The sequence below is a fragment of the Dendrobium catenatum genome, unplaced genomic scaffold (genome assembly GCF_001605985.2).
Source record: "Dendrobium catenatum unplaced genomic scaffold, ASM160598v2 fragScaff_scaffold_1148, whole genome shotgun sequence".
Lineage (NCBI taxonomy): Eukaryota > Viridiplantae > Streptophyta > Magnoliopsida > Asparagales > Orchidaceae > Dendrobium > Dendrobium catenatum.
Genome location: NW_021319610.1, coordinates 1021144 through 1047398, shown reverse-complemented (window position 1 = coordinate 1047398; position 26255 = coordinate 1021144). Strand labels below are relative to the sequence as shown.

At 36.7% G+C, this 26255-nt stretch overlaps 1 protein-coding gene across 3 annotated transcripts in view; it reads right to left on the bottom strand.

Annotated features, from left to right (window-relative positions):
* The window catches only part of LOC110102007 (isocitrate dehydrogenase [NAD] regulatory subunit 1, mitochondrial-like), a 45344-nt gene extending 20766 nt beyond the window's left edge, over nucleotides 1-24578 (bottom strand). Inside the window, exons 1-4 of one of the 3 annotated variants that reach the window (XR_002303765.2) lie at nucleotides 23967-24578; nucleotides 21507-21746; nucleotides 19045-19123; nucleotides 18198-18417 (exon numbers count right to left, since the gene is read on the bottom strand). Coding sequence is in view for 1 of the 3 variants with exons in the window: in XM_020830140.2 (XP_020685799.1) it covers nucleotides 19045-19123; nucleotides 21507-21746; nucleotides 23967-24500 (853 nt within the window). In the remaining 2 variants the exon portion in view is untranslated. The remainder of the gene's footprint in view (nucleotides 1-18197; nucleotides 18418-19044; nucleotides 19124-21506; nucleotides 21747-23966) is intronic. The other 2 variants (XR_002303766.2, XM_020830140.2) reach the window with 2 other exon arrangements.
* Between the last annotated feature and the right edge of the window lie 1677 nt (nucleotides 24579-26255).

Sequence of the window (26255 nt, the reverse complement as noted above, 5' to 3'; positions counted from 1 at the left end):
AAATATAAAAAATATATAGATTCTCATGAATAATTCTCATTGATCCTTCATAGTTGAATCTTCATGTGTTTTTTCTCTTGCCCTAGTGATAGAACCTTCTTCCATGTGCTTCATCATTTCCTAAGTCAAAGTAGTCAACAGCCAGGTCTAGTGCTAGCTTTTACAAATCCTCTCTAGTGAACCAAGTGTCCTCAATAGGTAATTTGTTTCTCCACCTCACACCTCACTTGGGAACTACGATCGCAAAACTAATCCTCCTCATATGTCATGATGTAGTCCACTTCAAAAATTGAGTGTCAATTTAGCTCATGCAAACAATGGTATGGTGTTATTGCAAAAGTTTCATATGCATTTAGAGTTTAACAAACTCATTTATATGATATAAGATCTTCCATATTAAAAATTGGGTTGATAAACATGCTTTTGGCGATTAAATAACATATGCATTTGTGCCAATTTTTCTAATAATCTTAAATGGCCCATATATCCTAGCTTGTAATTTCCAAAATTGAGTGAAAGTATATCTTTTAGAGAGGATTCCTATTAACACAATCTCCAATGTTAAACACTTTAAAAGTTTAATTTTTATTTCTAGATTCAATATATTTTGTATTTATAATTTTTAATTGTTTCTTTACATTATCATGATTGCTTTGAAAATCTTCTGCAAATGTAAATACAGAATTAGAAAATGCATGCGTGGAGATGTTAGCAAGATCAACTGTTTAGTAGAATTGTATCTATAAACTTTTTCAAAGGATTATTTTAAAGTGGTCTTAGAAACAGTGCTACTAAAAGAAGAATTGGTTTCTTTGAATTACAACTATAAATTATTTTCATAAATGGTGTTACTTAGGGGTGTCAATTTCGGATCACGGGTCGGGTTCGAGTCGAACCCGGAACTGACCTGACACTATTAGGGTCAACCCGAACCTAACCCGTTTTTGCAAACGGATAGTTTTTTCGGACCCGAACCCGACCCGAACTGAAAATTGAGTTATTGTTCGACTTTGATCGCTAGTCTCTGTGACAGAAGTTCAACTCGCTAGATCCATGGATCAGAAGTTACCACATTTTGATCGCAACGACAGGAGTTCGCTCACAGTGAAGGAATCTTCGGCTGGCCCAGTCCAACTCCTTTGTTCATGTTCGACTTCACTCCTTGGGGACGACGTTCACTTTCTGTCGAATCGAAAGTTAGAACATTTTGATCGGAAGCAACGACTGCATGATGGGAGTTCACTCGTTTTGAAGGAGTCACAGCCTCACCGCCCGCTGGCTGGCCTGGCTCCTTCGTTCCTATTCGACATCACTCCTTGGTCGACATTCACTTCCATACGGATCGGAAGTTACAACATTTTGATCGAAAGCAACGACGGGAGTTCGCTGTGAAGGAGTCGTCGGCTCCTTCATTGCTGCTCAACCTCGCTCCTTGGACAACGTTCACTTCCGGTAGGATCGGAAGTTATAACATTTCGATTGGAAGCAACCACATGAGTTCGCTGTGAAGGAGTTGCCGGCTCCTTCGTTGCTGCTCAACTTCGCTCCTTGGACGACGTTCACTTCCGGTCGGATCAGAAGTTACAACATTTTGATTGGAAGAAATCGAGAAACGACAGGAGTTCGCTCGCTGTGAAGATACCTAACAGGGCTCCGGGTCATTTTCAGGTTAACCCGAACCCAACTCGAAATTCGAAATGGGTCGAAAATCAAGACCCGAACCCGAAATTTTCGTGTCGGGTTCATGTCGTGTTTTTGGATCGTGTCAAATATTGACACCCCTAGGGTTACTCTAGTCATATTCAAATGAAGCATGAGAATTTTATCTTGTTGATGCGCAGTTTATATGGCTAATATAGGTGTAAAAGGGGGTGGAAAAAATAATTTGTGGAGTTTGTCTTACACTTTAAAATGGGTTAAATGGCCAGAGCTTTAAATTTGTCCTTAAATTGAAATATATAAGTGCTCTCTCAACAAAAATGTATGACATCTTTATCAAATAATTAGGATCTTCCTAAAATGACATGGGCTACCTCTATTTAAAATGCATCACGCCAAATATTATCTATATAACCATCTATCATAATAACTATCAAACATCTAGTTGTGATGGATAAAATAGTATCATTTAACCAACTCTCTATATATGGCTTTGGATGGGGTTCTAGCTTAACTCTTGAAAGTATGTGTGTGGATACCGCATTTATGGCACTACCTCCATCAATAAACAATTTATAAAATTTTCTTCTGCAATTAAAAATTATTGTAAGAATACTTCTCCTTTAACAATTTTTTATCTCTAGATACAAATAAACATCTCATCATACCTACAGGGTCTCCAACATGCTTAAGTTCCTCATTAGATAGAGGACTATCATCATGAAATTACTCCACCTCATCATCCACCCTCTTCCTCTAATTCTTCTTCAACTTCATTAAGAACATGATCTTGGCCTTGCACTACCACTCCATATGGTCTTTCTTATGACAATTGATTATATCATGGGATTTTTACATGCATGAGACTTAAAACAATTCAAATTACAAATCTAATACCCAAACTATTATATTTACTAATATACCACATAAAACCCTCTTTTACATCTTTTTTAACACTCCGTTAATGCCTCGTTAGAAATCCACATCTTCTGTCTCCTGTTCATGTGCGACAATGGTGGGATTATCCAAGTCGTTCGCGCGCAAGGATCTTCCCCATCCAAACCTGTGGCATTCTCCTTTGATTTCTTGTGTTCCATTCATGAGTGTCTTCCGTTGGTGTAACTCTCTTCCGTTCACACGACTGTCTTCCGTTCGCTTTCTCTTGTAAGATCCCGGCCTCATTTCGAAAGAACTCCGCAAACCGTGTTGTCTCAATTTGATTTACTGTTTTTACTACCTATTTTTCGCTAACTCATGTATTATTTACCTACACAGAAATGGAATCGGTTAATTTTACTTCATAGTCCCCAAATTTGGTGGATATTGGAGTGAGGTGCAGACTCATAATCAAATGAAGTATGTGGGTGGAAGTCAGAAAACCTTAAAGATTCAGAGAGATAAAATCACTTTGTTGTTGCTAAAAGAATGAATTGAAGCACTTTGTCATTGGCTAAGAGGTCAAGCTTTCGACTTACACTATCACGTCAATGGAACATGACCTAAGCATTACATGTTGGTTTCAACCAATTCAGATTTAGTTGACATGCTTAGTAGTACTTATGAAAGGAATATAATTCAGATGGTGGTTGCAATGAAATATTATGAGGAAGATATGTCTCAATCACAAAACAATCAATCTGGAATAGAGAAGCAGTTAACTGAATGCGTCAAACTGATATTATAGGTTAATGATCTATGCGACGATTTCTTTATACCCCAAACTGATGATGCAAATACTCTCTGTGTTGGTTCTCGATTTGAGGATTCTCAAAATTTTAAACAAGCAGTTAGGTCTGATGCAATTTTACAAAATTTTGCTATAAAAATAAAGGCTAGTGAAAAATCTAGAGTAATTGCTACTTGCGCATCTAGAGGTTATCCATGGAGAGAACATACCTCATTGTGTTCTGATGTCCACTCCTTCGAGGTTAGAAAAATATATCCAACTCATTCATGCTCTGGGGTTAATAGAGTCGGAGAAAAGCGAGCTACTATTAGTTGGGTAACAAATGAAATCAAGGACATTGTGAAGAAAAATCCTGATATCACACCAAAGAATATTAGTAATAACTTGGAGATAACTTACGGATTGTCAGTCTTATATCAAAATTTGGGGTTCAAGAGAGTTAGAAAGAGATATAATGTTTGGCTTTATCAGCGAGAACTATATGTGGGTGCCTACTCTTAGGTCAGAGTTAGTAAACAGGAATCCTGGCTCTCATATTATGTACATGTGTGAAAGAAAAAACAATGCTCTTAAGCGAATCTTTGTTAGCATCAAAATCTATATTGAAGGATTCATTGTTGGATGTAGATATTTGACTGCAGTTGACGCTTGGCACCGTAAGCCTAAGTACCTTGGCGTACTGCTATCTGCAAATTGTTTGGATGGCAATAATGGTCTCTACACAATAGTTTATGCTATTGCTGAAGCTGAATCTAAGAAATCGTGGGAGTTGTTCATGAGGAACTAGTCATAAAGCTTAGGTTGTGAAACGCAACATTTACCCTTCATTTCTGACATGAAGAAGGGCCTTGGTGAAGTTATCAAGTTTATTTTCCCAGATGTCAAGCATAGAGTTTGTATGAGACACCTGTGGAATAATATAAAAAAAAATCATTGTAAAGATGGAAACATGCTATGGAATTTGGTTTGGACAGCCGCAAACACATACAAGCTGAATGATTTGCAAATGAAAGTTGAGAAGATCAACAAAATCATTTCCCAAATTTACCATTACTTGAGCTCGTTGTTGTGTATGTTGTAAAACCCAAGAAATGTCATTTTAAAGCTCGCACGCTTTTCGATGCGTCGCGATGAGATTTAAGTGAATTTTTCAAAGTTTTCGGATTTCGACGAAAATAATTTTATAAAATTCTACGCAAAATTCTAAGAAATTTTATATATAAAACTTATATTTAATTTTAGATTATTTAGGAAATAAAAATTAGAGAAGTCTCATAATACCCAAAGTACCCCTAGTGTTTATTTAAGCATGAATGATTTAAGTGCGGGCAAAATTGACATTATGATATGAAATCCCTTTCTCTTAAGGGGACCGAATTCTATTTTATCCCCATTTCTTTTATTTCGCCCGAACCGAACGAAACAAGGAGAAGGCGGACAGGTAGGCGGACGGGAGGAGAACGGGTGGCTCCGGCTGCGGATTCCGGCGGCCAAGCTTGGGGAAAAACGTAGGGGAAACTAAGGGAAGGCTAAGGTATGCATTAGAATTATTATTTCTCCACTTTTCTCAAAGATTTTTGGATGAGAAGAATCTAGGATTTGAGGGAAAACATTAATTTTCTTTAAGAAAATGATATGATAGGTTTAGGAGATGTTTTATGCAAGGAAATGAGATTTTCTTTAAAACTTTTAAGATTTGGAAAATTAGGGTTTTTCCCAAATATTGATTTTTATGAAATCTTTTAACAATGTTTATTTCTAATGGTTGAAGGAGTATTCTAATGATGAAATTTTGAGATTTTTCTCAAAATACTAATTTTTATAATTTTAGTTTAATTTAAATCCGAAAATAGAACTTATTTTAAATTAATTTAGGTTTAGGGTAAAGAATTATTTTGATTAAAATATATAATTAAACAAAATAATGAATTTTTAGAATATATGTATGCTTTAAGTTTTAAATGAGAGAGAGAGAGAGCGGGGGAAAGAGAGAACCTAGAATAGTTTAGAAAGAGAAAATTTTGTTTCAAATTTTTTTGTAGATTTTAAATTGAGAAATTGATTCTTATAGGTAATAATCGTGGTGACCTCGAAGGAAGGAGGATTAGCAAAGAGAAATCAAATTCCTAATTTTCTGTAAGTATACATGATTCTTTAATTACAGTAATGTCTATTGTTTCTCACAAGTTATATGATTTGAAAGACCAATCATGCTTCTTTACTCTTATTAAACAGTTGATCATGCAAATTACAAGTTATATTTTATGGTCTTATATGATAGAGTTTATATGTTATATGAAATAAGATGAAATGAAATGATATGATATGAATGTTATATTGAATGCTTGTATGTGCATGCTGAAATGATGGAGCTCACCCCCTGATGGTACTAACTGGGGATGTTGTACTTATGCAGGTTAAAATTGTAAAGGATCTGAAAAAGAAAATGGTAAAGGAGTATCTTTATGGTACTAGACGGTGGCTCCTGTGACGGTTGTAATATATACAAAATGAGAAAGTTAAGTATATGAATATGAATATGAATATGAAAATGGAAATGAAAGATATGAATTATGATATTATATGTTTAATAATATGTTTGTAAGAAATGAATATATGTTATGTTTTAAATGAATTTGGCATTTAGCATATTGTTCATTTTGTCTTGATTACTGTAGTTTAGAATTGTGTTTTACTTACTGAGCTCTGGTTTAATGTTAGTTGTTAACATTTTTCAGATGTAGTTACTGTAAATCAAATGAGTAGAAGGGGTGGCAATATATATTGTAGAAGAGGAGCGCATAAGGAAAGATAATTTTATGAATATCAATGATTTTATATTTGTGTTTTCAATTTTATGTTTTAGAGGCTCTTTCAAATGTTAAAGTGATAGTTTTAGGAATTAGATATTTGACCTACCGTCCGACCATCCGTTTCCACCTCGCCTATGCGAGCTCACCGGGCCGGGTCGTGACAAAAATGGTATCAGAGCAAAAGTTTAGGAATATTTATCAATATGAAAGAATCAATAGGATGATTCTCTAGGTTAGTTAAGGTATAAAGTATGTGTTATAAACTGCTAATTTTATTTCATCGGTTATATCTCAGAGCCATGGATTCTGAGAACGATGCCGCTAATGGCACTACTAGAGAGGTTAGGAGTGAGATTCCAGTTGTAACAGAACCTTTGAATAGTAGCATCAATGCTACTATGGAATCTTTTGCACAGATAATGACAGCTATGACCCAAATGATAAAGAGTACTCAGACTCAGGCTGGAGGCAGTGGAAGTACTCCAATGGACAAAAAACCTGAAATTATTTTGCCGCTTCCATTCAAAGGAGGTGGACCCATAGAGGCGGAGGACTGGTTAATGAGGATTGAGGAAATATTGAAAGGAATGCTATGCCCTCAAGATAGAAGTGTTACCTTAGCTGCATATGCTTTTAATGGGAAAGCAGAGAGATGGTGGAGAAGTAAATTAGAAGAGACTTTTGGAGGAAGACCTAATAGCCAAGTGACCTGGGATGAGTTTGTCAAGGTATTTAGAATTTGATATATACCAATATCTACTAGAAGACATATGCAAGATAAATTCAATAGATTGGTGCAAGGTGATAGAACAATTACTCAGTATGAGGCCGAGTTCACTAGACTTTCCAGATATGCCTCACATATGATACCCAATGCATAAGAGAAATGCCATCGTTTATTATCTGGTTTGAAGGATGCCATTAGACAGCTATTAATCCCTTTTGGCATTGAGGATTATGCTACCATGGTTGAGATGGTAAGAAGAATTGAGAGTGACTTGCAAAGTACTCAGAGGAGAAGGGACCAACATAAAAGGAAGAGTTCTGAAGACGATATTCAAAGCAATCAGACTGAGGGATCAAATGGGAAGAAGTCCAAGTTTAGTTCTAGTGGAGGCGGTAGTGCAACTGTAAGTAAAGTCACTAAACCTTGTGCTAAGTGTGGCAAACTACATAAAGGTGAATGTCTGATTGGTTCCAACACTTGCTATTAGTGTCATCAGTCTAGACACAGCAAAATATTGTCCTTCTTTGGCTCAAAAAACTTCAGGAGAAATGAGATCAGTTGAAGCACCTTCACAGAGGAATTATGGAAAAACCAAGATGATAGAACCATCAGTTGCAGGTACAGTGCAAAGTCAATCCAGACAGAATGTCAGACCGCGAGTTCACACTTTGACTCAGCAAGAGCCCAATGAATCTAAAGATGCTGACAAGGAGAATTGAGATGGCTTTATAGTTTATTTTTAGTGACTTGTAATGATAAATTTGATGTTTTGGTGTTTTGGATTTAGTAGTTTATCTTATTATGTCATGTCAGATGTTTTGGGATTGATCAGATTATTTTGCTAAGATATTTCAGATGTTTAATTTATTTTGTTCTAATGTTGAAGTTTATGTTAATGAAATGGAAGATGTTGATGGAATTGTAATTAGAAGATGTGTAATCGAGGACGAATTTTTTTCTTAGGAGGGAAGAATTGTAAAATCCAAGAAATGTCGTTTTACACCTCGCACACTTTTCAATGCGTCGCAACGAGATTTAAGTGGATTTTTCAAAGTTGTCGAATTTCGACGAAAATAAATTTATAAAATTCTACACAAAATTATAAGAAATTTGATATATAAAACTTATATTTAATTTTGCATAATTTAGGAAATAAAAATTAGAGAAGTCTCATAATACCCAAAGTACCCCAAGTGTTTATTTAAGCATGAATGATTTAAGTAAGCGTAAAATTGACATTATGATATGAAATCCCTTTCTCTTAAGGGGACCGAATTATATTCGGTCCCCATTTCTTTTCTTCCGCCCGAACTGAACGAATCAAGGAGAAGGCGGGCGGGAGAGGAGAACGGGTGGCTCGGGCGGCGGATTCCGGCAGCCAAGCTTGGGGAAAAACGTAGGGGAGACTAAGGGAAGGCTAAGGTATGCATTAGAATTATTATAAAAAAAAAAAATCGTTGTAAAGATGGCAACATGCTACGGAATTTGGTTTGGATAGCCACAAACATTTACAAGCTGAATGATTTGCATATGAAAGTTGAGGAGATCAACAAAATCATTTCCCAAATTTACCATACTTGAGCTCGTTGTTGTGTAAGTGGTCTAAGGCGACTTTCACAAAGCATATTAAAATTACCATGTTATATGAGCATTCACACAAGAAGATAGACATTACGCGTGGTAGACCCAAGAAGAAAGAAAAACATCTCTTCATAACCTGTTGATATGGACGAAGTAGGCCACTTGCTAGAAAACTGCCTCAGCATTGCACGTTACATGAGCATTCGGACAGAAATGCTTGACAGACATTTAAAAGTTGGAATGACTAATTTTCTTGACAGTCACCTAACGCAACTTAGTGTAACAATCAACTTTGCGCATTTGATTTCTTTTAGATTTGAAATACAAGGCTTTTAAAACTAAATCACTATTACAGCTTGCATAGTTATGTGTTGACCCGTAATGTTAAAACAAAAAGAAAAAAAAAGCAGTACCTCTTCAGCGACATACCTCGCACATCGCTGGCACGTCGACGTCCCTTCTCCCACGTCCTCGCACGATCCCTCTACCGCGATTAAATATTGGAGAAACGAGAGAGCTGCGGCTCTTTTACTCTCGCTCTCTCTCGATCTCTCGTGCATTCGACGACTTTCCCTTCCCTTTGGTTCGGAAGCTACAATAGTTTGATCGGACGAAACGACGGAAGCTCGTCGCTTCTCCGACATCTTCGTGATTGTGCGACTTCGCTTGATCAACGATGTTCCCTCCTGTCTGAATCGGAAGCTACGCCATTTTGATCATGAGCGGAAATGCGAAGCTCGCTTGCAGTGAAGTAACTTTCTCCCTTTGGGAGGCTTCTCCAGCTCCTTCGTTGGTGTCCGACCTCGCCCCTCCGACGGCTTTCCCTTCCTGTTCGATCGGAAGCAAAAGCGAGATCTCGCCGGTTGTGAAGGTCACTTTCTCCCGATCGAGCACTTCTTCGGCCCCCTGGTTGTTGTTTGACTCCGTTCATCCGATGACTTTCCCTTCCTATTTGATCAGAATAGGGAGAAGCTCGCCGCTGTGAAGGTAACTTTCTCCCGTATCGCGCGCTTCTGCGGTTGTTCCCATGAGCAGAGGAATAGGGAGGGGGGATTTTTTTTATTTAACTGTAATTACAATTAATTAATTATTAATTATAACTGTTTAATTATTATTATTATAATTAGTATTAATTATAATTTATTTAAAAAAAAGAAGAAAGAAGAAGAAAATGACCCTTTGCCTCGATCCACGAGCCACCTCCGCCGAACTTCAAGGTATACATTTTTAACTTAAACCCCGTCCTCGACACGTTTGACGCGCCGGTGGATCCCCTATACGCGCTCTTGTAGCACGGTGGGGGAGAAGCCGGTGCGACAGGTACGACGAGGCAGATAAGCCCTATACACGCTCTTGTAGCGTGGTGGGGACGGTCCTCGACCTCGACATCGGCGCCAACACTGCTACGCAAAGGTATGATGTTCCAAAATCCCATTCTCGACGTTTGTAGCGGACCGGGGAACCACCTATATGCGCTCTTGTAGCACGGTAGGAGGGAGCCCGGTGCGAAGCATATGGCGATGTGGGTGAGCCCTATACACGCTCTAGTAGCGTGGTGGGGAAAGCTATTGGTGTTCTCGTACGGGTACTGCTGAAGGCCCCATACACGCTCTTGTAGCGTGGTTGGATGAAAATTTGTACGGCCGAGGTGTCTAAGGACACCTACCATACACGCTCTAATAGCGTGGTGGGAAGGCCCAGCTCCCCTACATTCCCCCCAAACGAGGGATATGCCAGGGTGCTGCCTAAATTTTCACTGAAATATACAAAGACTTGAACAATTTGAAGACCTTCTTGGGCAACAACATAGAAGACCTGCACTCGAACAAAAATACACAGAAATTGAACTAAATGAGCAGGGGACTTGTACGAAGAACAGTGAACTTGTGGACCTAAATCTGAACAAAATTCTAAATAATTTCTAAGGGTCAAAATCAAATGAAATAAAATCAAACTGGAGTCAAATTCAAACAATACATATATGAACTTGAACTTGCAAGAACAAACAGGGGACTCGTGGTGGAGAACTTTCAGATGTAGTTGAACTTACAAAAACCCCAGAAGACTTTGAATAAAAAGTGAACATGCAATTGAACTCAAATAACTGCAGGGGACTCAAATAGAAGAGGTTCATCAGGAGCCTGAACCATACATCAATTCAATAAGCCAGAAGGGGACTATTTGAACTCGAATGAAGTTGAACGAATGAACTTGATTTGAACCTAAGCTCAAATACAACATCAAGATTAAATCAAGCTCAATCAAATAATGCTGAATTAAACCAAAGACTTGAACTTTAATAGAGTCCAAACTCAAGAGGACAACGAGAAATCCAAGTATGAATCAGACTTGAACAAGCACTTGAGCTCGCACCGAAGATTCAAACAAATATAAGGAACCTTTGCAAGTCACATCAATCGAATATGCAACATGAAATGTTCACAAGTAGAGGAAGACGATGTATAACAAATACAAATGCCCGCAATCTACAGTAGAAGGCTCCTATGCATTCAACCTAGGACCTACAAACAAGGGCAGATACACAAAAACCACCTGAGATTGGTGACAGATGGGCATAATGTAGGCAACAATGGGTCTCCTACGAATAATTTCAGGAGGTCGTAGTGGATACAACGATTCCCTGCAAACGAATACTTGTGGATAACAACAGTGGATATGTCGTAGGTACAACGGACCACTATGGGCACAAGTATAGACATCAAACCCACCTAAGATTGGTGAAAGGTGGATATGATACTGATGTAAATGGGTCTTCTACAAATACCTTCAGGAGGTTATAGTGGATTCAACGATGCCCTGCAAATGAACACTTGTGGATAACAACAGTGGATATGTCTTAGGCACAACGAACAACTGTGGGCACAAGTACAAGCATCACCTATGACAGTGGTGATCAAAGTGCTGTCAGTATACCGGGTACAAAGACAACCCGATGTACGAAAAAGGACACCCCCTGACAGAAGGGAGGAAATGTTTGAACAAATTAGAACCAAACTTCCTGATGCTCCAAAGTCTCTTTTTAGTTCTACACTTAAGAAGAAAATAGCTCTGGTACCCACAAACACCGGAAATAACAAGTCTACTACACTGAAGATCCTAAAAGTTCTCCTCAAATCAGCAGTCATTGACTCCAAAGTTCAGAAAAACCCTCCCCGGTGAATGAGAAAAGGGGAGTCAAAACCAAGATGCACGCCACCGGATCCGCAACACTCATATTAGCGGACAGAAGGTGTGTATAAGCTCTCAAATGAAAAGTTGTGTGCATCCAAACGATAGTTATCTACACAATTACAAATATTTCAAAGTACCCCTGCACATGCACTATAGTTTGAATACACATAGGTACATAATGAGGTACGTCTAAATCAATATAAAAATCACCCGCATGGGCCCCGGCGAGCGTGTTATTGGTACACACGTGATGCCTAGGGATGCTGCGCGGGTCGATAAGTGAATTCTAGTTCGAACATGATCCTTCTATACGGACCAAGAGAAGTCGACAGGGTTCGAACCTTTAAACGAATACACGGTTGTGGCAACCAGTGTATTTGTTTCAATACATTCATATTAGGCCTTCAAGGTCTACAATCAAGAAAAATCACAAACAAATGCATAAATCCTATGAAACTCGATCCTCCTAAGTAGATAAATAGGAGTAGACAGGGTTCGAGATATCGGATAAATATACGGTCATGAAAGTTGACCAGAATATTTATTTTGTACATTCATATTTGACCTTCAAGGCCTTCAACAAAGAAAATTCATGAACAAAGGCATAAAGCCTACGAGAAACTCGATCCCCTATCGTTAAGTTGATAGGGTCGACAAGGTTCAATCAAATGAAAATGACCTCAAGTACACCCGGATGATGGCCGTGTTGAATGAAGATCTCAACCGGAGGGGTCAATTTCATGCATTTTTAAATGCCTCCCAAAAGTCCAAAATCCAAAATTTTCAAATTCCATCCCAAATGTCCGGATATTTAAATTCTGAAATTAATTCATTAACACTTAAAGCAAAAATCCATCCACCCTCCGCAACAATTTGTCGAGGTGGACAAATCTGAAAATTACTTCAGCTCACAAAGAGCGAAATGTCTAGTCGAAAATATATCACTATGATCCATTCTCAAGCAATCTCCTGTCAGTAAGGACGTGGTACGTGTCCTCTAACCGGCGGTTTTGCCGCCAAATGACACCGCAGGATAAACGATTATGACGACCCGGGACCCTCTGAACCGAGTGGTTTTGCCGCCAAATGGCACCACATATACCGATTATGGCCAGCGCCAATACGTTCCTTATTGGCATCAAATCCCTGAGATATGAATCAATAGGATATGACTGATAGTGCACAAAGCTCTCTGCAAGCTAAGGTGGATTTAAAATTGTCCCCCTAGACAAAAATCCAGCCCAGGTCTACAAGGTCCCCTTGGACGAAGCAACCCATGGCTGCCGACAAGGATCCTTCTGTCAGGTTGGGTCGACTACTTCCTCTAACTAAGTAGACCAGGGACCACGATGACCCGGGACTACGGAACCATGGGATCTTGATCGGGTCCATCATCCATTCTCCCCACCATCAGCTTTAAGTGAAAGATGGGTGAAATTTCTATTCTAAATATCAAAATTTTCAAACATTCAAACTCTTCCCAAATTCCCAATTCCAAACCCAACTCTCCAATACCAATGTCTATTGTTGCTACTATATGCCTGATACTACGCATCTATGGATACAACGTATCCGATCGACGACTAGCCTTAATCGAAAGTTCTCTCTCGTTATCGGGAGGGGTAATTAACTATAGGGGCTTGCGCCTATAGGAAACCAGAACTCAGATCATAAAGTCCTGGCAAAATGAGGGCGAAATCTCTAGGTAGTGTCTTATCTACAAACCCATCTGCCTTCCAAAATTTACCCTGGAACTTATTCCGTTAAAACTCCCCTAACTCAAATAAAAGCACAATCAAAAAGAAGCGCGGCGGGGAGGCTGGGGCCGAATTTTTGGAGCCCACATTATGTCACCACAGCTCTTGCATAATCTTTGTCGTAATGCAGAAGATAGGAAGTACATATAATGTTGACAATATAAAATTCAGTACAAAGTACTAAAATATGACAAAGCAATCACATTTATATTCAAACAAATTTTCCTAGGTTTCTTGCTTACAATCAAACTAATTTTTCAAGAGATAGAACACACATAACTATTGCTATTCAAACATAGCCATCAACAAAACAATAATATTTATGATAAGCACTATCACCAAAGTAACATTTGACTCAAAGTTGCATTGATTGACTCAAAGTTACATTGACTCAAAGTAGCATTTACAGTTACATTTACTCACAACCATGGTTTAAAATTGCGCAATATGAGGCTCGCCTTGAGGCCCGCCTTTCCGCAATTCCAGTGAAAAGCACCTTGAGGCTTACGCCTCAAATTTTTTTATGAGGCTTGCGCCTCAACTTGGTTGAGGCTCGCCTTAAGGCGCGCCTCGCCTCACTGGCGTGAGGGTTACGCCTCACCTGATATATATTAAAACTTAACATAAATCCTGAAGTAAAGCCGCAAACAAATCACACTTTGTGTATGCCCTAGTCGCAGCAACTTCCTCTCAACTTCCTTAACCTCTAACCCGTCGCCATTTTTTAATATATTATTTGAGTATTATATAAAATTTTACTTTCAACATTTATTTTGCACTTGACACAATTTTTTTATTGTAAGGCTCACGCCTCAAAATGCCTTGAGGCTTACACCTTGCCTTACAAAAAAAAAATGCCTCAATACCTAATTGCACATTTTTAAACATGGTGATGACAGTGCTGATGACTTATGAGTTTTTAAGTGATATGTCATTGCTATTTGTTTTTGGAATTATATGTTAATGAAAAGAATACTGTGATTTGGGAAAGATGGAGTTTGAGTTGGACTATATTTTATGTTGTCTTATTATTGGGATATTTTGATTTCACTTCATGTCTTGTACATTTTTATGTTTTATATATTATTTACTCATTAGTAAATACAAAATTTATCATTTTATGTGTACGCAATTTTTTAATTTTGAGGCTTACGCCTCGCCTCACGAACAAAAAACACCTCAATACCCGATTACGCAATTTTAAACATTGTTCACAACGATTGCTACAATCAAATTTAGGATAAGCACTATCAACAATGTAATTTTTATTTGTAAAAGCTCGGCTCTAACAGAAACAACATGAGTAATGCTGGTTTCGACAACATTTGAACTTCTTTCGTAATTCATATCATACGCCGATTCATCAAGTTCATCGCACCACCGAAAAAAAATGAAAATCGTCTTATGATCTATTTCGGGAGCATCTGTAGAACTTTCTTCCATTACTACACTATTTGTGTGAAGTATATATTGTACATTGTAAATTGCAATGACAATATATTTGATTACTTGGGTTTTCTGATTAGCGTTGCTGAGGAACTCGAACTCATTATAGAATTGATTTATGACTTGGGATGCAATAGCAATACACCTTCAAAATAAAGAAAGAAAAGGAGCTCATTAGTTAATCTAGCTTTCGAATGGTGCCTAGTACTCAAAAGCAATTCAGATTCAGCCTAAAACGGCTGCCTTGGTATTCAATCAAACAGCTTACGTCCATCTCTAAATTTCCAAACACATCATAGTAAACGAAGACATGAGAACACGATCAACAAACAAAAGCCCACTATCCGACATGACATGGAGAAGGCGAACAACGACAATGAAAATGAAGACAAGATCAACCGGCAAAAAAAACCTCTAACCCCCATCAAGGAATTGGACGGGGAAGACGTTGAGATGGGGGCATGCATCGAGTTGAATACTTGCCGAGCTAAGAAGATGTCAGGCATGTGAAGCGGTCGAATATGACACCTTTGATGAAGAAGGCTTTTCCTTCGGATGGGGAAGACGATCCTCACACAAACGAACGGAGACGAAAGACACGACAGGAAACCCTCGCATTAACGGAGTGTTAGAAAATATGTAAAATAGGATTTTATGTGGTATATTAGTAAATATAATAGTTTGGGTGTTAGATATATAATTTGAATTATTTTAAGTGTTATGTATGTAAAAATCCCTTATATCTTTAGTTATAATTCAAGTGCACTCCCATTAGGTTGGGCACCAGATGAGTGTGTAGTTCTAATAATAGACCTCTTGATAAAATAAGAGGATGATTGAAGGGATGATTTGGACCTCTAATTCTAGATGAAGAAGCTATCTTCTTATGTTTCTCTTAAAGTAAAGCATAGCAAAAAGCATCTTTTAAAATTTAAGGGTCCGGTAACTCAACCTCATATATGACTCACTTCTTAAACCAATAGTGAACTTGTTGGTTAATTGTCACTCTTAATCTATACAATTAGTCCTAGGAATCAAATCCTCAAATAAGTTCATCTGCTCACCACTTGCATATTGCTTTGCCTAAGAGTCATCAACTGTTCTTTTAACTTATTGTAATGGTTTTTAGGTCAAGTTCTTAACCCTTAGCATCTCTTTCATCTCAACCCAAATAATAACCTTACCTCCTTCACTAAGACATTGGTCCAATAAATTTTGACATAGCCTATAAACGTCATCTTAGAAAAGGTGGTTCTTCGATAGTTAACCATTTGATAACGATAAAATAACTCATCTATCCAGGTAAGCCAGTCAAGGAATTTGTTGTGGTCATGGACTCTATCATAGATAAGGGCATCTACCTTAACCTTCTTTTAGAGTTCAACCAAGTTTTCATGATTCCTAAAAGGTTGCCTTCTAGTTTGTAGGTAACACCCTAGCATCTTCTATGTAGTCTTCTCCTATTGTTTCAGTTTCTATTGTGTTTGGTGCTAATAAAGAAATTTGTATCCTAACAAAGAAAGTTTTGAATTTGTGTTTAAGTTCAAAATGAGCTCTTGAAGTTTACTTAATTTTGCATCAATTTGAAGAACTCATTAATCCTCTTATTGGCATTGTCTATTTGATCCTGACTAGTTGACTTTGGTGGCATACTGCAATAATGAAAGTTAAATATGACTTCTATAATATATTTTTTATTTATTCTTTTAAATAAGAGAAGCTAGTTGATTTAAATAAAATTCATGCAAATAATTTTAGAAAATTATTTTAATGCCTTCACAAACTTGTAAACAAAAATTAGAAGTAAACTAGTACAAAAAATAAACTAGAATTATGATAAAACCCTAAATTGTTCAAGATAATTTTCTTATCTTAGTAGGAATCAAAATGAGATTTTAGATAATTTAGTGGAGCACTCCCTCACTGATTTGGATCCACTCTAGTCAATTGAGTTTGATACGTTTATTGTCTAATGGATAGGCCAATATGTGGAGGCAACTAACTGATATTCTTGCATTAGTTCATAGAATTGCATCAAACATGTAATCTACTACAAGAATTATCAATGGAAAAGAGAATATCATAAAATGAATTTTATCAAGCCCAAAGTACTTCAACTTTGATCGTTATGGGTTGGTGCCAAGATCGAGCCCAAGGCAAGCAGACCTCATTTTAACAGTCGGAACAGTAACAATGAAAATGGCTCCTTCTTTAGTAAGATTATACAAATTATATGAGCACATGCCTGAACCAAAATATGTCATTGCTATGGGAGCCTGTACTATTACAGGAGGGATGTTCAGTACTAATTCTTATAGTACTGTTTCGCGGAGTCGAGAGATTACCTCTTGATGATTTTTAATCCACAATTTGCAAAAGCCTCTCCAAACTTCTCACTTCCTTGGTGTCCATCTTTTAATGCAAACAATGTCCACCAATTGCTAAAGAAGGAGCCATTTTCAGGCATTCTCAGGCTTTGATACCAAAATGATGATGAGAGAATTAGATGGTGTCGTAGATCACTAATATGATCAATTGTGGATGTGGGGGAACTCTTCTCATATAATTGGAATAGTTAAAATCAATTTTTATAGAGGAGTTACTTCAAGGTGGGTGAATTTAAAGATATGTCAGAAGCTCTATAATATGTCTAGAGAATGCAAATTCAATGTCTACCAATTAATTATTCCCCTACATATATCTAAATCCAGCAAACTTGGACTTGATTTGAAGGGAATATTGTATAGTTTATTTCCGAAAAATTTTCTAAGGATTGGATAGTTTTAAGAGGTCTAAATGTGCTCTGGAAGGGATACGGGTTAATTCTGTCCAAAATAGACCAATATTAGAGAATTACTCATGGTTTTCTGTAGAATAGGTGAAATTTAATAATTTCAATTGAAAATGGTCAATGAAACTCCCTAGATATAATTTGAAATTTTTGAAATTTTTTGTGATGTTTTTTTTTTTAATACGTGACTAAAAATACATATAAGATAAAATAGTAAAAAGACTTGAAAAGTATGGCTGATTTATTCTCCAAAAATTTGACTAGAACAACCCCGATTAATATAAAGGTTATTGAAGTATGAGATGTGGGTTAATGATCTAAAGAATTTGGTGAAAAATTATGAAGTTCTGCTTGGTCATAATAAAATGAGCAAGACTAGTCTAACAAAGACAAATTTTTTGGTTGAGTCTAGTTGGCAGGATTAGACATAGAATTAGAGGGAGATAATTGAAATTCTTAAATTTTTATGAAAGATTATGTACACTAGATAAAATGACATAAAGTTATAGTAAAAATAACGTGCATAAAATTAAAACATACTCACAAAAGTAGGAAATCCAAGAATATCATCCAACCTGATTGTAATGGCCAGCCACCAAGCCTTCTAGACCTTTTGGAATTTACTCAAAAATGTTTAGCACATTAATAACCACTTCATGTCAGTCCAAAGGAATTATTATACCCTTGCTCCATGCATGGAGCCCACTTGAAAACTACTTAAATCACTTCCATGCATACTCATACTCTAGCATCACCGGCCCTTGCTACATTGAGCATGACTTAGAAATAATACAATGATTACTAACAAAACAAAATAAATTAATATGATGTCCACATAACACTCACAATACAAAATACATGATATTACATAAACACATAAGACAAACTCATAAAACATAAAAAATATGTAGATTCTCATGATTAATTGTCATGGATCCTTCCTAGCTTGAGCTTCATGTGCTTTTGCCCATGCCCTAGTGATAGGACTTCTACCATGTACCACATCACTAATAGTAAGAAAACAATACAATGCACATAAAATGCTTTTAATGGGGAATTTGCAGATCTTCCAAAAGTATACTCTAGAAAAAAAAATAATAATGTCAGGAATTGTATTTGATTTGAGTACAAAAATATTAAGTCCATACATACAGGTATGCACAGCAGTACAGTTTTGAACAGATATCACTAAAAGACAGAATTCACAAATTTAATAATTTAACTTACATAACTTCATATTAATCAAAGCATTAAAAATAATTTTTTTTAAAGAAGTTAGTAAATCATGAAAAATATTAAATCTCTGATATTTATCTACAGAAGTAATAATGAATGTTTCCGGGAAATTAAAAAAGAATAGAAAGAATTCAGTGATTGCACTAGGCCGATACCTCCAGGCATTACACCAGTTCCACCAGCAATACCTGCAGCAGTGTTTGCCACAAGATTGCCATATAAATTTGGTGTCACCTGTAGAAACGAGAACATCAAAATAATGACATATTCCAGTGCATTATTGAACGAAGTTAAGCAAATATACATAGAAGCTGAAAACATATACTGGGCAATTTATTATGCAGGTGTGCAACTGTACAGTAGTTCTCCTTCAAAGGTGACTTTGAAGGGAAGTATAGAATGTGGATCAAATCAAGACCATTATTGAGAATTAGATGTGAATCTCAAAATATGCAATCATTTAAAGCAGAAAATATCTGAGTTAAGGCGATGAGAAACTTGGAACTTTTATATGAATTTTAGTTTTATTTAAGACTTACATGGTTTTGATTTAATTTATAATTTCAATTTTAGGAGTCTAAACATGCGCATTCATAGAATGTTATCTACCATAAAAAGTTTGAATTGTAATTGAATCCGAACTTGGATTTCAATTATATTTTCACACAAAAAAAAATCTCTGAAAATAGCTGGCAGATTTCTTCATTCCAATGTTTTTTCCCCCAAATTGTGCGACTCAGTGTGCTAGAGTCCTGTGGTAGCATCTATTCAATGACTTCTCTCTCAGGTTTGATAGTTTTGTTTGGGCGGCTTATTTTTTATGCAGTTTCCTCCTGGATTGAGGTCCAAAAACTAGTCTGTTCCACGGTCTGTGATGCCCAGACATGGAAATGACACGACACAGACACATCAATTATTGAAAATATATGACACTAACACGGTTGGACATGAAATTATAATTTTTTATATTTAAAATGTGTATAAAAATTGAATAAGTATAATATCAAAAATAATTTAAAAATTATAAGTCATTTAACTAGAATTTGTGCTTAAAAAGATTAATACTATGATGTTATGAGTCGAGCGTCGATGTCATGTATTAAGCATCGAGAGAGGAGAGGACAATGTTGTCGAGAGTCGGGCATCGATGTTATTCAGTAAGTATCGGACGCCGATGTCAAGAGCGTATGCCGTCAATGTTAAGAGGGCGTTGGTTGTCGATGTTAAGACAACGTTGGATAAAGATGAGTTGTCAAGTTGTGGGTGTAGAAATTGCTAGCGTCAAACATCAATGCCAAGATAGTGTCAATCTTTGATGTTGTTTTGAAATGTTGATGTTCTAATGACGTCAGATGTCGATGTTGAGATGACATCGACATTGTTGCGAAACCAAAGTTTCAGCACGCTAAAGAGAAATGAAAATGAGAATATTCAATGAATGCGGTATTGAGTGCGAGTGATTGATTTGGTATTGTGGATAGGAAATAAGAAATTTAATTCTACATTTTAAATAAACAAAAATTTTAAATACAATAAATTATATTTAAAAAAATTATAAAATATTTAAGACACGAGTGTCCAATTTGTATTAAATATTTTTTTAATCAAACACGTTTTCGACGTGTCCGATACATGTCGAAGGCATGTCGGATGTGTGTCGTGTATGAGACGTGTCAGACACTACACGGCTCTTTGAGGAGAAGTGTCGGTGCATCATAGTTCAAGGTCCTACGAATGGGTTGTGAATTCTATTCCAGTGGATTTTCTGTTGGCGCAACTCCTTTATATAATTTATGAGTAATTAAGAGGAATTCTAATAGCTTGTGATTATAATTAAAGATTTGAGGCATGTGCAAAAGGTGAATCAGTGGTTGAATAAAATTTCTAAGTTGGATGTGCAATTACTTTTACATTAAGAATTAAATTCCCTGGTCAATCGATAATAGAAATTTTCTGTAAGATTTTACCGACTTGTACAACTGTAAAGCTTGCTTTTTTTTATAAATCTTACTTTCTTACTCTTTTGTATCCTCTTCTACAGTTTTATTATTGAGCCGAAAATGTGATTGTGATGAATTGGATTTGTTAAAAACTGGACTTTGGTCAACTACATGAATTTCAGTTGCAGTCTTCTTGATTCTTAATTTCTTTCATTTAATTGGTTTTCAGCATATATTTTTATTTCACATAGAAGGTAATGAATAATTAATTTGGATTAATATCTTGCATCATGTGAATATTGCATGTTTTTACATTTTTTTCTACGCAAATAAAATATGCATTAGAAATCCTAAACCCTAAGATATCTTATACATCAAACTTACTTCAACTAAGATGGTACTTACAATAACAACTAAAAACATTTCCTAGATAAACCTGAAGAATCATTTATACAAGCAAAACATAATAAGAACTTAAGTATAAGAACTTCAGCATCAACATGCTCAACGACAAAAAATTTGATGAAAATTGATATAAAATTGAACTTCAGCTGAAACACGTCACAACACTGTGAAATAAGTAGCCACTTCCGTAAAGGATGGACCACAAGATAATCAAATGCATCTGTTCGTGATAATAAATTGTTAGAGATAAGATGAAGCAAAAAATGGATTACCATTACATCGAACTGCTCAGGCTTTGAAACAAGTTGCATGCAGCAATTGTCAACAATAATCTCATTATATTTTATCCCAGGATACTTTGTAGCAACCTCACGGCAGGATTCTAGAAAAAGACCATCTGCAAGCTTCATGATGTTAGCTTTGTGCACAGCTGTAACTTTCTTTCTGTTGTTGAGGTATGCATACTCAAAAGCATACTTTGCAATGCGCTCCGAACAAAACTTTGTGATTACCTGGCAAGCCATTAATACGGAAATAAGAACATGTAGAGACCAGATTACTAAACAATAAAAAAATAATGTACTTCAAGAAAGTTAAGCATTCCTGAAAAAAAAAAATCTAAAATAATGAAATGCAGCTATTCATTATGACCCAAAACATTTCAGCTGATTCACCTAACAACTGGAATCACGTTGTTGAGTCAGTTTAGACTCTTGGTTTGATCGGGCCATAAGCTTAGAAGTGATTATGTGGATAGATCTTAGCTTTAAAACTAAGTTATAAGCAATAACCAAGTATAATTAAAATCTATTATTCATAAAATATGGAGTGATAACAAGTTCTTGAAAAATTAACAAGGAAAATTGATGAAAAGCATTCAATATTTTAAAATTGAATCAGGAGGTTCAGCACATCTAAACTATAAATTGCTCATAACCTTAGTTGAGAACCTCATGGGCAGTTCTAAATCTGTTCCAGCATGAACAATTTTCTCTTGAATGGTCATTAGTTTGTTAGGTATGCATTAAGAATTGTGGATTTTATTGTTTTTGGAGGGTTGAAGCTGTTTCATGTTTCAGAATGTTTAAGTTTTAAATTTAACGTAAGCCCAACTCGACTAGAGTGGTGCATTTATAACTAGCCAAACAGAAAGACATAAAAGAAAAACACAAAGTTTAGAGGGTGCATACAACCAACCAGAGATAGGTTTAATAAATAAATATAGTGAAAATATAGAACGTTAAGGAAAAAATATAACCACACTAATAATGGTGATGTTTGGCATATACGTTAAAGACCTTAAGAAAGCAAACAACGTTAATGACTGCTGTAAACTATTCTAATGTTTTAAGTTTATGCTGTTTTTTGGGTAAAAACTCTATTGCAGGATGAGAAATTTTAAGATTTTTACTAATTAATATTTCCATTAGATAATCCCCACTTTACTAATGTCATAAATGCTGACTTCTTATCCATATGCTAAACTAAGCAACTAAGCCAATTTTAATAAAAAATAGCATCTTTTGAAATTCAACTTAGACACTAGAAGTCTAGAATGAATGAGAGGAATAGTGTCACAAATTTATTGAAGAGATATTTGGTAAAATCATGCTAATAAATGAAAATAAGATATCTTAGTAAAGCATAATCCTAAGAAATTCATAGATGCAAAACCAATCAAATATAGAATTTTGGAGCTTAGTGGATGTTTCATGCATTGTAGTCTTTATTTCTTTTTTCCAACTCCTTTTATCCATCAACATAACATCTCTTCAACGGCAAAATAATGGGTTGAGATCTAGATAATCGACAAATCAATGGATTTATCCTTAAAATTGGCAAATACTATGAATATATTGTTCCGTCTAAGATGCCAGCAAAACAAATTGCCCATAAAATGAATGGTTCCCCTTCTTTAAGTTGCATTTCTTAAAAAATAACATGATATCACACAAGCTATATAGATATGCATCAATACATTTCCCAGAAAATAAAACTAGACTTAAATAGCATATCATTAGACTCTCAAGAAAGTAGTAAACTTTAAACTAAAATAATTTCTCAGAATTTTCCAGGAAAGTAACTACAAACAAAATGTAATTAGAAGAACAGCTTGTCAGTTAATCATTGAAAAATCAAAATGCAAACAATTTTTATTTTAGACCGCATTCTAGAACAACCAAAAAAAGAGCATATAATGGGGTATTTCTCAAACAAAATAAAAGTAGAGAAAATTGTGCCAAACATATTTAGTAATTGGCTAAATATCATTATCTGCAATATTTCTACAATTTCATGTTCTTTATTACTCAGATATACAAAAACTGAAAACAAGCAATAATAAATCATGCTAACAGTCACTTCTCAAAAATTATTCTAGTCCTCAAATGTCAAAGAACTTCTCATCTTTTATTTAACCGTTGGTAAAATTCAATATCTTCACCGATTATTTCCGTAGTTCTGATAAAGCATGCTAAGAAAAACCAGAAAAGACCAATGCTTGAATGTTTTCGACTTTTAATTAAGGGAAGCCTTTCTATGATCTGAAAGACTTTATGAAGCCAGAAGTTTAAACAAAATTTAGTCGAACAATTGCTAAACCACGGAATCCTCTGAAGCCTATGTGGCCTTAATAAGAAGAAATTTCTTGAAAAAGTTAATGACAAGTTTCAATATTTAACAGACTGCCGATTCCCAAAAATCAAAAGGATACGCCTGAATAAAACGGGTACCTTAAGACTCTCCACAACGCCAGGAACGACCTCATGCTCTAGCCCAGAATATTCTCCCTCGGTATTCTCCCTGATCACGACGATATCAACGTTTTCGTGTCTCGTAGGTAACCCAGGAAGATTAAAGCAGTTAACCAGCGAAGCATAGAGGTCGAGTTCCTTTCTCAACTGCACGTTGAGCGAGCTCACACCTCCGCCAACCGGCGTCTCCAATCCTCCTTTGATGCAAACCTTGTTCCTCCGAATAGACTCTATCACCTCAGCCGGTACCGTCGTCATGTAGCCGTGTACTTCGTAGGTATCGAAATAGACCGGCGCGTGCATCGCCTCCATGACCTGCTTCACGGCGCCGGTGACAAGTGGACCGATGCCGTCGCCGGGAATCAAAGTCACCGGCCGAGGCGAGCCATCTCCAGGGCGGGGCATGTAGGTCACCCATCGCGGGATGTCGATGGAGGTTGAACCTAGGCGAGAGGAAGAAACATACGTACCTCGGAGAATGTGCCCTAGGTGGGGAACACATCTCCACGCCATGGACGAAGGATTAGGGTTTTTGTTGGAGTTTGATTTTTGCTGAGAAATAAGAGCAACGACGGAAAAAGAGGGGCAATTTTAAGAAAGAGCTTATAAAATATTTGAATTACTCATAGAATGTGTTTTTTTTTTTTTACATACATACCACTTTATAACATATGTATTACATATTTAACATCTAATTCTTAAATATTACATTAATACCACCTATTCTCTATTTTTATAACAAAATCATCACTCCGTTAACAGCGGCTTCACTCCGTTTTTCTTTCAGCGATACCCTTCTCTTCTCTGAGCTGCTTCTCCAGCTTTGCTGCTGTTCCATGCGAGCAAACATCATTTCCGCCTGTGCTGGGTTCTATGCGAGCCCTTTCAATTCTACATCTACTTTCTGGACTATATTAGATCTCAATAAACACAATAAAGGTCTTCTTCTTCTGTCTTCATGGTTCCCTTAAGCAATTTTGTTTAATCTCACACACAAAATCTTTTCCATACAAGAAAATTAACCAATTCATTATCCCAGGCAAGATCAAACTAAACCAACAAAGTAATTTTCAACCAAACCCGTCTCTCAATCCACCAAAAGAAGAAAAAAAAAACAATAAATGCAAAGCAACTTACGTTCCACCAACTCCACCAGCCGGGTCAGACGATATAGCAACAAACGGAAGCTCGCAAATCGTAACAGAGGCACCATAGTTCGCCGCGAAGCGCGAAGCACGAACCCCTCCACTCCCTGCGCCGATCGTGAACAGGTCGAAGTCGAAGTTATGACGTTCGACTACAGCTCCGTTGTCACTTCCATCATCGGCTTCCGCTCGAGCGCCGAGGGAATTGGTACGGTGTATAAAGAGAAGCAGAGATGCAGCGGAGAGGGGGGAAGGAATCTTTCTAGCTAGTATTTGAAGCGTTGAAGAAGAGGAGAAGGGGAGGAGCGGTGCGGTGAGGGAGACGGCGGCGGCGGCGGCGACGGCGACGACGGTGGCGGCCATGGATTGGGGTTTTGCGATTGTTCCTGTGGTGGCGATGAGGAAATGGAGAGAGAGTTGGGAATGAAAAAAAAAACGGAGTTAAGCCGCTGTTAAAGGAGTGGTGATTTTGTTATAAAAATAGAGAATATGTGGTATTAATGTAATATTTATGAATTAGGTGTTAAATATGTAATACATATGTTATAAAGTGGTATGTATGTAAAAATCCTTTTTTTTTTCAAGCACGGACGATCTATTCAAAAACCTTAGTTACTTCTAGACGACAAATATCAGCCAGCTCGAATTCAGGGCGATGCTCTAGACTATTTTCCTCTGATTTGAACTGATCGGCCGAGACGATCGTGAGATCGGCCTGGACGATCAAGCCAATTTTCAATCGTCTAGATTGCATTCAGGGTGATGCTCTGGCCGATCTTTTGAGATTTGTACTGATCGGTCTGGACGATATTGTCGGCAACTTGCAATTAATGAGCTCCTTTGAAGCTCTTCTATTTAAGAGCTCTTGTTCAATGTTTTGAACAATCTTTTGCTGCTGCCTTGACCTGAGAAGACCTTGAGGAGAGAAAGAGAGAGAGGGAGAGAGAGAGGATCTTGTGAGGGGATTCACAATGGTTGCTTCAAGAATCGCTCTGCTTCTTCTTTGTCTAGAGTTTCTCATCCGTGGAAGGGTCGGTACAGGTAAGGAGTCAGCATCTGGTTGTGGTTCTCTGCCAGCTTCAGGAGGAAGCAAAAGGAGATAGGTTCTCTGCCTTGCTGGGGT